General features: G+C 40.4%; 1 protein-coding gene across 3 annotated transcripts in view; it reads left to right on the top strand.

Annotated features, from left to right (window-relative positions):
• Positions 1-13,400, top strand: part of GPBP1L1 (GC-rich promoter binding protein 1 like 1) — a 32,050-nt gene that overhangs the window by 15,710 nt on the left and 2,940 nt on the right. For all 3 annotated transcript variants that reach the window (XM_039711614.1, XM_039711613.1, XM_039711615.1), the window contains exons 4-9: positions 236-365; positions 730-1,013; positions 3,764-3,836; positions 4,977-5,170; positions 9,126-9,266; positions 12,739-12,897. In XM_039711614.1, the coding sequence (XP_039567548.1) occupies positions 236-365; positions 730-1,013; positions 3,764-3,836; positions 4,977-5,170; positions 9,126-9,266; positions 12,739-12,897 (981 nt within the window). The remainder of the gene's footprint in view (positions 1-235; positions 366-729; positions 1,014-3,763; positions 3,837-4,976; positions 5,171-9,125; positions 9,267-12,738; positions 12,898-13,400) is intronic.

The following is a 13,400-nucleotide window of genomic DNA, read 5'->3' as shown; positions in this document are numbered from 1 at the left end:
TGTGTTGGTTTCTGTGATTCTGTGTGAGACAGGTGGATTTGTGAGCTGTTCTGATCAGATCTACGTTCGTTGATGTTGCTAGCTAATCAATGCAGTTATGGATGCTGTATTGAAAACTCGTACAGGAATGTGGGCCTTGGTGGTTTTTCCAGTTAGCCAAATGGCACTGCTGGGCTGACAGGCTCCTGGAGAATCCAAATGAGTGCTTCATTACATAACTTTTTACTTTCTGCAGTCCCCTGCAGCCACCTTTGAGAAACATGGAGAGCATCTTCCACGGGGAGAGGGCCGCTTTGGCGTGAGCCGCAGGAGACACAACTCTTCCGATGGATTTTTCAATAATGGGCCCCTCCGAACTGCGGGAGGTGAGTAAGGAGGATCAGAATGCAGCCTGAGAGCAAACATCTTGAAATATTCTACAGAATGAGGAATTCAGCAGAATAGAAACATTTTCCCAAACTGTACCTTTTCAAAGCATCCTATGAGGAAGTTGTGCTATTCACTTCTCCTCTGCTATGTGCTCAGGCCTTAAGAGGTTTTCATAGTAACTGTATGTGCATTGTGTAACTTGATTTGTTTTCTGATATAATCACACAATACTTAATAAGTTCAGCTCAGCAATCCCTTAGTGAGCACTGGCTGAACAACGAGAAAAACAACCTGATGTTTTCCAGTATTCTGCATACTGTGTTGATTTTTTAATTTGCATCCTTATCTCCTTTTGTTTAGACTGCTGGCATCAGCCGTCCCTTCTCCGCCATGATTCTGTAGATTCTGGTGTTTCTAAAGGAGCTCATGTTGGGCTTTCTGGCAGTCAGCCTGGCTGGCATGGTCCCTCACGGGGCCACGATGGTGTGAGCCAGCGTGGAGGAGGAGGAACTGGAGTTCATCGCCACTGGAATGGCAACTTCCATTCTCGGAAAAGTTCCGCCTTTCAAGAAAAGCTGCCTGTTGAATCCAGGGAAGAGAAGAAGGAAGATAAAGAGCATTTGCAGTTTGAGGAGGAAGATTTTGTAAGTGTGTAGCTTCTCACTAGAAGTGGAAGGTGTAAGAAATGGCTTTTCAGATCTTGTTTGCATTAGCATTGATAGGTGGTGAGGATCTAGAATTGCATTCCATTCCATGTTTGAGACACAACAAATTTAAGAAAATTATTCCCATGCTGATAGGATGCTGGTTGGTACCCAGAGCCCTCAGGACTTGAAGACCTGTTGGATTATGGGGTTTGGGTCATATGTTTTGCCAAATGGTTGTTGTGAACTGAAGGCATTGTAACATTCAAACCAGATCTTCAGTGAAACCCGTAAGTTGACAGAGGAAGAGTGGTTGTATTGACTTCGTGGCTTTGCTTATAAAGCCTTTTTTTTCCTCCTAGAAATACATCTGTTCAGTTTATCTTCAGTCTGCCTGTTTCAGTATTCCTGTCTCCTTCACTCTGATACTTATTGGTGTTTGTGATAACCTTCCCAAACTTGTCCATGACATGCTCAGACTTTAGCCGCCATCTGCCTTGCATCTTCTGGAACAGAGTTATCAGAGATGTTTTCCTCTCTCTCTGTTAATCTGTGGATCAGGGTTTCTTGAGCCATTTCTTCCATCAACATCTCCAGTTTCTGTTTCATCTCCAGACCAACTTTCTTCTTATTCAGCATTTTGATTCATGTGGTATTATCAGTATGACAGTCTTTTACATCCTGGCTCTATTTTTACTGGAATATCTTTAGTTTTTCAAACTTAATCAAACAGTTCTTTGACTTACAGCTTTCATCTTACCATGTGCCTTCCTTAATGCTAACACTTTGAGAGATATGTACTTTTTCTGCTTTCTCTTTTCAATTTAATTCTGTTTCTCCCGATCCCTGAAGAGTGTTATTTTATCAGACCATATGTTTTTCTTTCTGCATCTATTTCTTGCTGTCCCTAGGCTCTTCTTGACCAGTGTAATGAGAATATCCTCTGTAAGGTTCTGGTAACTGTGTCCCTTCCCCTAATGCAGTTCCTCTGTCTTCATCTTCAGTGCTAAAGCCTTTGCTGCCTCCTGTAATGAGACGTTCTGGTGATACTGTGTACACTTGTATGTATCATCATCATCATGAGGTTTTTGCTGTCTTATTCAGCATTTGTCTCTGGAAGGCTGTTCACAGCTAAAATTGTTGTGGCAGTTCGATGGCTTCTGCTCAGGAATTTACAAGTCAGAGTGAAATACTTGAATACCCACAGCTGCTTCCGGCCAAAATCTAGAGCCTACACTTAAATTGCCACAGGAGGTAGTTTGATTTAGGCTGCTGGGGTTTTTTCAGTGAAGGGCCTGGGAAGTGATTGCATGCTCTTGTTCTGCTGCTGCTGCTTGGAGCAAGAGCCTGCATCACAGAGTGGTTAACAGCTGGAGAGTGGGAATAAAGCTTGTGTGTGGATTTCTACTAGCTGATTTCTCAAGAATATTGCAATTCAGGCTTTCTATAAGCCTGTTTTTTTGACTGTCAGAAGTCTGTTGAAATCTAGAAATATTGCAATGATTGCAACTGTGCAATCTCTTGTTGTCTATCTTGGTCTAAATCTTTCTTCCACATACTTCATTCTCCTCTTCAGTGCCTTGATGAGTGCCTTCCCCAACTACATGGCTGTTTGTTCTCTAATTACTTCCCTCATTTTTAAGATGATAATACCACACGCTGGCTAGCAGCAAGCTTTGTTTAGTAACTCCTGTACTGTCTCTGCCATAGTGGAGAAGCTGATGCATGCTGTGGTTCAGTATTAGCTGTTAGGCCTGCATGGCTGACAGCACTTCTCCTGGGAGGTCTGCAAAGCAGGCTGCTTGTAAGAGTGAGCACCCCACTCTAAAACTGACCTGTAGCTAAAAATTGAAGCACTTAAACAGAGGACTTTCTGGAGACTGAGGCAGGAATTTATGCTATGGTGTGACATTTTTTCCTTACTCTTATAGAACAGAAATACCTACTATTTCAGATGCTCACTATTAGAGAGTTAGGCTGTCACCATAGTAACTGACATATGAGGAATTCATTAAAAGGAGGAAAAAGAGTGCTGTATTTTGAACTGAGGTTATTTGGGACAGAGGAAGAGGAATAGTTAATCAAGAACACTTGTCATTGAGTGCTTAGATTTTCTTCACTCTGCTTTGAGCTTGGACATGTCTGTAGTTGTTCACCAGGTTGAATTCTGAAACTGAATCTCATGTAAGTGTGCAGAGAGCACTGAGTCTGCATGCACTCTTGTCCTAAAAAGTGGACTCTGAGATTTGATACAAATTTAAATGTGGCTTTTTCTTTTTTAGTAAATATATTCCTTTACATTATGAATGTAGTATTGCTTTGGGGTGTTTTTTTTAATTGGCTCACGCATAACTATTGTATTAAAATATTTATGAAATAAGGATATAGTCTTCATTTACTAATGATGTGGATTCTTCATTTACTAATTAGGTGGATTTTATTTTTTGAGCTGTTGGTCAAATACCTAATTTTTTTATACATGTAGTGGTTGGTAGAATCTACTTAATTATAGTAGAAGACTAGAGGAGTTATCCTGGACCCTCTGGTAGTTCCATTGGAAATACAGCAGAAACCAGGGAGAAGGCAAACTTGATTTTCAGATGTCTTGTGGCAAAGCACTCCCTTCCACTTCAGCTGCTGTTAGGAGAAATCTACCCATGCTCTGGGTTCCTGGAAACAAAATGTTAATACTGATTATATTTTGTTATATGTGATATAACATTATATTCATTTACACTGTCTTTTTACAGCCATCTTTGAATCCAGAAGCTGGAAGACAGAACAACCAGAACAAACCTTTAGGGACACCTTCTGGAGTATGGGGTAGGTAAAGGTCACTGTACACAGTGCTGATGATGGAGCAGAAAGTTGTAACCAGTGTTTAAACGCTGGGTTTTTCACTCAAAATATTTTAAAAATTTAAGTGAAGCAGACAGTTTGCTGCTTTCTGTCCTTTGCTGTTTTCCTCCCACAGTCTTCCCTAATCTCTTGGCCTTTTTGTCTATTTGAAACTGTGCTTGTCTTGTCACAAAAAAAACAGCCAGTGGCAGTAGTGTCACTATTCTGTGTTTGCTTCCTGTCGTGCTGCAGTTACAGTTTCACACAGACATCACTTGAAGGGCAGAGCAGATTGGAGTGAACTAGACATTAGTTCCTGACTTGGGATCTTCATAGTGGAAATACAGCAAAGCTGTCATAGTTCTGTACTTTGAGTTTAGTTGATTTTTTTTAAACTCAGAACAGCTTTTGATCCTGATGTACTCTGTGAATCTATGCCTTTTAAAAAAAAAAGTGAAACAAGGTACCTGTTCTGGCAGTTAAACACCGATTTGTTAATAACTAGTTGGATTAGTTGGGTTAGATACTGTAAATAGTACAAATGCAAAAGAAACTCAAAACCACTTCTTGCAATACTGTTGGGTTGTATTCTTTTTGCATGTTTGTCAGGTAGCTGTTGTTTTGCTCAAAACCTAATGACAACATTTATGGGGGTTTTAGCTGTTTATACTGTTAGTATTTTCTTAATTGTTATGCTCCTGAAAGTGTGTTTGTTTGGCCTAAGAAACATTAACTGTGCTTGTTTGTAAAGGCAGTGTGTCTTTTGAGGTATAGGTTAGGTAAATATTTTTGCTTTGTTAGTGAACTAATAAAGCTGATGCATGGTTGCTCAAAAAATGCTCATACTTGTTCTGATTTCTGTAGAATGGTGGGAGGCTGTTAACTGATGTCACTGTAGGCTTTTCCTTTCAGCATCCAGGGAGCTGTTGTGTTTAAATTAAAAAATACTGCGTTTAGATATCCACATCCAGTGTCTTCTCTCAGAGCTGGAACAGAAGAGCAGCTGATGGTCTCAGAATCAGATGTGCAGTGTCTAAGATGAAGAGGGAGGAACTGGACCAGTGTACTGAAGCTTTTCTGAAACTGAATATTCGTATTTCAGAATCTCTTGTTCTGTTTTTACAGAAAACCCCCCTAGTGCCAAGCAACCTACCAAGATGCTGGTCATCAAAAAGGTTTCAAAAGAGGATCCTTCCGCCGCCTTCTCAGCTGCATTTACATCACCTGTTTCTCACCTGGCAAACGGCAACAAAGCCACCACCATTGTCCCAAGTGTCTACAAAAATCTGGTTCCTAAACCTGCAGCTCCTCCTTCCAAGGTACAGGGAGTTCCAACCAAATTAGTGAACTGTAGATCAAAGGAGTCAACCCCCCAGCAAGTAGCAGGAGTTGGAATCCAGTAGTTTCTGGGCAGTAGCTTTTACAGTAGAGGTCTATTTGCTACTAAAGTTGTTGTTCTCTGTTACAATGCCTTTTGGGTTTGTCCATAGGGAGAGCTGACCTCTGACTACACTGCAGTCTATTTGAATGGGTGTGTCCTCCTGCATGAGACAAATCCTTATCTTAATAAGACAAAACGAGCACTGCTGGAGAGGTGGAATGTGTGCTGCTATGTGCTTGAACTGTTCACATGACTACCTTGAATAATCTTTATTGGGTTACAATACTTTGATGTGTCCAGAACAATAGAGGCTAAAATCAGATTAGGTTGTAACATCCTGCAATTCAGGTGTAATTTAGTTGAGCCTTAAAAACAATCTGGAAAAGCAGTGGAGTTTGTACTATAGTTCTTTTACTGAAGGAAATACAGTTGTGCTCAAAAAAAAAAAAGAAGTAATTTTTTTTCCTTAGTTCTAGGCTTAGTCTTGCCCATTTTTCAGGAGAATTAACATGTATAGATGCATTCGAAATTTTGAAGAATTAATAGTGAAAGTATTTTAAAAGCTTAAAAAAATGTTAGCTGGGTTATTCTTTAAAGAGATGTCCAAATACTTTGAGTTCTAAATGTATTCATTACTAATGCTGGCTGTGACTTCTTTAAAGAGATGTCCAAATACTTTGAGTTCTAAATGTATTCATTACTAATGCTGGCTGTGACATTCCAACAAAATCTTCCCTATGGTTACAGTAGAAAATTCTTACACACTTGAAAGATTAAAGAAGAGACTCACAGCTTCTTTTGTAAGAAAGCAAGTTTAGAGCTTCTTTCCCTTTTGTAAATTTTTGTTAATTAAGGTTAAATTCTATCAGCTACAGAAAAAAATTGTAGTGGTTACAATTATTATCAAATAATCTTGTCTAAACACTTAATTTGACAGCTGATCTACTTCTTAGTGAGATGGGATAAATAGACCCATTAGAAAGGGTGTTTATAAGGAGTTTTTCATTCCACACACAGTTTTCAGTCCATGTATGTTCTTGTTTTGAATAGGTAAACAAAAATGAGAAGGGAGCCTTGTGTGGCTTTTATTTTTGCTTTTACAGCTTGATTGATACATGTGTAGATACAGCCTGACCTGGGTTTAGTCTGGATGTGTTTTGTGTTCTTTTAAACAGAAGGCCAGAGATACAGTTTCTGACAGACTGTTAGATTGTCTCTGGCTTCAAAGTAAACCGAATTTTAGTGAACCACAATGCATACAGCTTGTCTGTTACTGGCTGTTGTATGCAAAGATCATTTCTGAGGGCTGAAAGTTAATGCTGTACCAATGTAGAGATTGAGAGATGAAAATGCACTTCTGAAAGTTATGGGAATGTGTGTTGTTACTGCTGGTCATGATATATCCATTGCATTACAATGTAGAATTTGGGCATAAAAATCTGCTTAGCTAGTGTAGCAGCTTTAGGAGCAGCTACAACAAGTGCAACAGTAATTGCACAGCAAGTTGGTCCTTGCAGCTTGCTGTGCTGTTACTGTTGCATTTGTTGTAGCTGCTTCTGAAGCCCATGGACAGAGGTTTTTCATTAATTCAGTCAAGGAGAGCTGCTCTCAAAGCTTTTGCTAACCATGTTCTGAAATTAGACTATGTAGGTTTTGATTCTTCAGATAAAAAGAATACATTATTCAGTGCTTACGTTGGAATAAAACTGACTATGATCTGAGGGTTCAGCATCCATCAACATATAGTGGTAGGGCTTTTTTTTTTCAGCTTGCTTTACATGTTATCTAGTTCATTTGCATTCCAGATTGTTTATCTGTATTTAAATTAGAGATTATGGCAATATGTAGTGGTACCTGCCTAAGTTCCTTCTAGTGAAGTTTTTACTTTACTGAATCCAGTAGGCCTGAATTACACCTGGATTTATATGTGAAATATTGCAGTATTGATAACAAAGGAAATGTTCTTTGGCTAGTGGAAAAGGTATTAATTTTTAATGTGTAGCCCAAGAGATCAGTCACATTAAGCAGGCTATAAATATGTACTTAGTGATTTAGCTGCTAATTTCTGAGTGTTTACACACTGACATGGTGCTGTGATTACTGTGTGATATTCCTCTGTGGTGGGGATTGCAGTGGGGAAGAATTATCAGCTGATGTCATCAACAGTGCTTTTGTGAATGAATGGTGACCATTAGCAAAACCCAGAGGTGGGTTAGCAGCATATCCTTAGCCAGAAAAGCTGTGTGCATTGATGCCTTCTTAAAGTCACAGCCTTAAAGCAGCTGTGGTAGGATGCATTAGCCTGAAGACTTCTAGAAAGTTATCCAGGAATTGCAGTGCATAAAGTAGTAGAGGAGTCAAAACATTCCTTTCCACAAAGTCAGCAGTATTGGAAAGCTGTCACAGGAAAACTGAATGAAAAATGGTTTTGTTAAGTTGTACCAAGTAGTTCAGAAAGGAAGAGAAGTGATGGCAGTGAGACCAGTGTGTTCTTTCTGGCTGATGGAGATGGCCAATAGCTCACAGTCAGACAATCCATGAAGGTCACCCTCAGCCACGCAGGGAAAGCAAGAGGGGTCTGTCTTTGGATCTGTCTGAGCTGCAAGCTGCCCCTTTGTGGAAGCCTGGAGAACAGCACTGGGCAGCTGAGAGTGGGAATGGAACAGTGCAGCCCTGGAGCTCTGGAGAGAAACTTCTTGTCAGAGTCATACTGCACCCTAATTTTAGTACAGGCAATAAATACTGTGCAGATCAGGATATTTCTGAGGTTTGAAGGGGATGTTTTTAATGTGTGTTGTGAATGCCATAGAATCTATTTGATTGTGTGAAATGCTCATTTTTAAGTTAGAGGGAAAGAGTAAAGCTGATGGCCTCCCCATGCAATGTATTTTTTTTCAAATTCATAGAACGCAGTAGACAGTGACAACATACTGAAATAGTGCCTCTGTTCTCATTGCTGGCAGATTGCAAGATCTGTTACATCTCAGATTTAGCTGAATCCCATTTGTGCATGAATTATTTTAGGAGTGACTTGAAGCTGGCTTCAGAAGTCCAGTGGGTTAAAGGAACCTGTATGTTTTAATGTTCTGACAGTGTCTTGCTAGTGCTACTTGGTACAAGCTTTTTCTTAGGATTGTTTTTGTAGAGACTCTCACTTCACAGTGTTTGTCCCTGACTGATAAGAGAGCTTCAAGAGCAACATTCCAAGTAACAAAAACTTATCTTGAAGTCTTTGCTCTTCAGCCAGATGGCCAGTATATTCAAAGGGATACTGCAGAGAGTATCCAGGGCAAAACAGCAAGTGATCCTGCACTGTAATAAATTGGCTGCTTTTGCTTCTTTTTCTTGTTATCATTGCTAAATTGGTGCAATGATGGACACTTTCAGGGCCCTAGGAAATAAATAATTTTCATTCTTACTCTAAACAAAACTATGGCATGATGATCTTCTTCACACAGGGAAACTTCTTGTCAAGTGATTGGAAGCCTTTCATTGTGGTGTGCAGTGTTCCTCTAAGAAATATCATTTTAATTGGGATTTCTTTTTATATTTTCTATCTGTGGGTAGCTGTAAGGTGAATTGCATTACCCTAGTGGTGATTCCAATTAATGAAGGGCAATGCTGGATTTTCTCTCTGAGCTCTTAATGGTGTTTTACTGAAGGGTGGTGCCCATGAACCAGAATTGTGTGAGATTTGGGGAAAGCAGAAGATGCCAGGGGAAAAACGATGGGTGTTGAAATAAACCAGTTGAGACTGTTGTTGAGAGGGAAGAAGAAAAGGAAATCCGTACAACAGCCAGCACAATGTTGCTTATTTATTTCAATACTTGCAAGCAACCCCTTCTCATGCCTTGCCATTTACTGCCCTGTATTTTGTGTTCTCTTCAATACAGCCAAGCCCATGGAAAGCCAACAGAAGTGAACATAAACCAGGCTCGCTGTCCTCCACCCGTGACTCTGCCTTTACCAGTCCAGTGTCTGTAACCAAACCAGCGGTACTGGCAAGTGGCTCAGTCCTCACCTCTCCCAAAGAGGTAAGGGTTGGGCTTGGGGACAGGGTGGGAGCTTTTGCACTATCACCTGCTAGAGCATAAACATGATAGGGCCTCTCTGCCTGTGGTACCTACCTTTGCACCCTTGAGGGATGACTCACTTGTACATTCTTAGCACATTCTGCTGCATCAGTGATACACTAGAAGAAATAAAAATGGGGTTTATCTGGTTGTAAAGCCATTGGTGTTTGCTCAACTGTATTAGAATTTCCTTCCAGAAAAAAAAAGTACTAATGCTTTAAATGGTGTTGTGTAACAAGACATGCGTCAGCTTGGTGTTATGGGAGTGCAGATACCAAGACCTGATGTGAATAGGTAGGCAGATTGATTCCCATGATGTTTTTCAGTATAGGAAAGGAAGGGGAAGGAAGGTGATCTGCCTAATTTCCTTTCTCTGGAACAACAGCAGAAGCAGTCGGAGCTGAGGGGGCTGAAGGAGTTTAACATGTGTACATATGATATTTCAGCTACAGTTTCTTTTGACTTTTGACATTGGAAGGAGGTAATCTGCTGAGATGGAAACTGACTTGCCCCTAGTTTTGGTCTGAAGTGTAGAGAGAACCTTGAAATACAAATCTCTTAATATTTCAGCAATAACTGTGACAGAGCATAAGAAAAAAAAGAACAGAAATAGAACAGACTGTGATAAGTTCCTGGCCAATGCAGCTGCTCTTTGCAGGTTCAACTTCATGATCTTGGAAGTATTTTCCAACCTTAATGATTTTGTGACTCTGTAAATTATGATTCACAACATCTGAAATTAGCTTGTTTTAACTGTAGAATTGGGGGATTTTTCTAGTTGTGCACTTGTCTTGTTCTGTTATAGGCATTATTTCTAAAATAAGGCCTTGTCATCTTTATGATTTTCTGTTTTGCAGACTTTACTTTGCTGCAACCTGCACTTTTCTGCCTTAGCCAGAGCTGTGTACAAGTCATTAAAGGCAATAGTTAATACACAGGCACTGTCACTTTGACAGATAGATCTTGCACTCTGGTTCTTTCCCTTACCTTGCTTTTGTCTCTGTTTAGACCAAGTTCTTTGTGCTGCTGACAGCTTTCCTTTTGTGTAATGCACAGCACAGTATGGACAGTGTAAATATGTAAACTTAAATGGGCTTTCACCTCAGCAGAGAGGAGAGAGGCATTCACATTTTAGCATACAAGAGTAATGCAAGTGTTTCCTTTACCTGCCTCCAGGGAGATCTTCTGTGGAACTCCAGTCAGTGAAGATGTTGGGTACCAACCTGAGAGCTAAACATAAAAAGCTTAAAAATTACTTCCAGCTAAACTTGACACTTATAATACATTTTTCTTTGAATCTGTTGGACATTTAGATTATGAAGACACAGGTCTGTGACCAGCAGATAGTACTGGTTGTCCAGGACTACTACACATAGTCTCTGGCTTTTTGTTTCTGAAAGGGGGCTAATGCACCTCCTTCAGAAGTGGTAAAAATAGCACCTTTATTCATGAGAGACCACAGTGTGTTGAAAACTAAAAGGGTGCCAAGCAGCACTGGCCCTGTCCCCACAAGTCAGTCTAAGACAGCCAAACTTACAATACAGCCTGAGTTCTTGAAATGAATTCAGGATTACTTTTCTGGAAGAGTAGCCGTCCATGTTACACAGACATCAGAACAAATCTGAGGTGATGCATAGTGCTCTCCTTCATAAAAATCCAAACACCCCAAAAAAAAAGCAACATCAAAACACTGAGATGCCTTGATGTTTCAGTCAAAGGGCTAAGCTTACTTTAGAAGAGATGCCAGTTTACTATTTTAGTGCTAAGAAGAATATTTTGTAAAATATAACCCCTCTACAGAAAGTTATGCATAAAACCAGAATTGAGGTGAAATTCAGTCCCTTTCAGAAATCTGTTGTTACTAAACATTAGCTGTAACTGTCTTCTCCTGATGTGTAGAAATTTTTAGTACCTCAATAGTTTATTAGAGATTAAAACAGCCACTGGCAGAGACTTCAAGTTGAGTATTTCAGATTACCACAAGACATCTAATTTTAGTCTCCTTTGTTCATTGTTACCTTCTGTCACTGCAGTCAGACTAATAGTTATGTTGAGAGCTTAATTTCACTCGTGTTGGCTTTTTATCCTGATAGTTGCAGTCACTCATTAGGTCTGTTACAACTGCTGATTTGTTTCTTACTTTGTTGAATTAGACAAAATCTGGAAGGTCTGCCTGAGAAATTCCTTCCAAGCTGCACTTACTTCCTTGCAGGCATTATTTCACACCAGTGTTTCACATTCAACAGCCATTAGAAATATAAGCAGCCGTTGCTGCCTTGTTTTTGGTCTAATTCCATTGATCTTTGCTCAGAGCACTGAGTGTGATAAAAATTTTTGGCACAGTAGCTTCATTTTGAAGAGCCTGAATTTGCAATCTTCCCCCGCAGCTTAAAAAAAGTGTGTGGGGAGAAATACACTACAAACTTGAGGAAATTTTACTGGTTTAATCTTGATTTTTTAAAAATTAAAACATGTACATGAAGAAAAAGTAGTTTTGCATGCAAGATTCTGGTGTCAGTTATCCATAATAATGATTAAATTCCTCATTGTTTTAGAGTAGCCAAACATGAACTCCAGCGGGAGGTTAAGATACTGGGAACTTTCCCATAACATGTTTTTAGATTCCTTTTGTGTGCCCAGTCAAAACATGGAACAGATAAAATTGAAAGCTCACCTTGGTTAGCAGTGCTCCTATTGCAGGATCATGGCCAGATCCTGCCAGTGGGCCTGGTTCACAAACTCGAGATTAAGCAAGCTTAAACATTGTGGAAGAGCACAGGAGGTTTCCCTGTGTTCCTGCATTGAGCTGAGCAGATTTCCCACAGACTCCAGGGCTGTCTGTGTCTGGCTCCACGCTGAACCATCTGGGCTGAGTGTACAGAGCCAGCAGCTGGCAGCATTCTCTCCAGGGGAGGATTCCGAGGCTGTGGCTGCCTGTTCTGCACCCGCTTGTGGTTAGTTAAGGATGTGACCACTCCCTGAAAGGAGATTACCTCCCCATAGCTTAATTTCAGGGTAGAGTCTGTCAGGATGACTTAAAACGCAAATTTGAACTGAGTCTTAATTTGCTTAATGTGCTAATTTTTGTAGGGCAGGAGTTCTGCATGAAGCTTTGGCCCTAATTCTCTGTTGTAGGCACCAGCTTGCCTGAGAGAGTTACATTACAAAGGAACAAAATAAACATATTCATGGACATGTGAATTGACTGCTAGGGGAAGAAAAGAAATTGAGTTGATAATAATAGATGGGAGAAGTGAATGTGCAACACACATTAGTATTTTGAAGAGAATTTGGCATTCGGTTGGGATTTTTTGAGGGGTTAAGAGCCACCCAAGGAACTGATGAGTGTTGGAAAGGTGTAAGCACAGCCACTGAGGAGGCCTCGGGTTTGCAGCAGTGCAGTTTGATGTCTGTGTTCTCCTTCCCTGTGCAGAGTCCTTCCAGCACCACCCCTCCCATCGAGATCTGCTCCTCACGCCTGACGAAGCTGATGCGCCGGACCACTGATAAAAAGAGTGAATTCCTGAAGGCACTGAAGGATGATAGAAATGGGGAGATAACAGAAAACAGGGAATGTGACAAGCTGGATGATGTAAGATCGCTGTCCTTGCTGTGTATACAGTCATTACTGTTGCAGAAGTTGGGGCTGAAAAAGCCCTGAGCAGTGTATGTAATTCAGGCTCTGGAAGAGGAAAGGAATGACTCCCACTGGTCTGGCACATGTGCCAGTGGAAATAGTGCAGTGATGGAGGGAGATGTGTAGCACAGTGAAATGCAAGTGCATAAGTAATAAATGAGGTGGAAGGGAAGGTCACAGATGTTGAAGGTAATCTAGATTTTTTTGCAAGGATTCTCTAAGGGGAGAGGAACAGTATCATATTTTAACATGAAGTTGCTTTCCAACTTCCCTGTCAAACTGCATTCACAGAAAAGTAGAATTTTGTGCTTGTGAAAGGTGCAGGAATGTGGCTTGAGCCTCAGAGGCTCAGACCAGACTCCCAAATGCATAGATCTGTGCCTTAATGTGTATTTAAAGTATGTCCTTAGGAGCATTTAATTCTCACAGTTTTCTTGCTGTCACTCTGAGCTGCCGGT

The sequence above is a fragment of the Passer montanus genome, unplaced genomic scaffold, assembly GCF_014805655.1.
Source record: "Passer montanus isolate IOZ18808 unplaced genomic scaffold, ASM1480565v1 scaffold25, whole genome shotgun sequence".
NCBI classification, from domain to species: Eukaryota; Metazoa; Chordata; class Aves; order Passeriformes; family Passeridae; genus Passer; species Passer montanus.
This window is presented reverse-complemented; position numbering and strand designations above follow the sequence as displayed.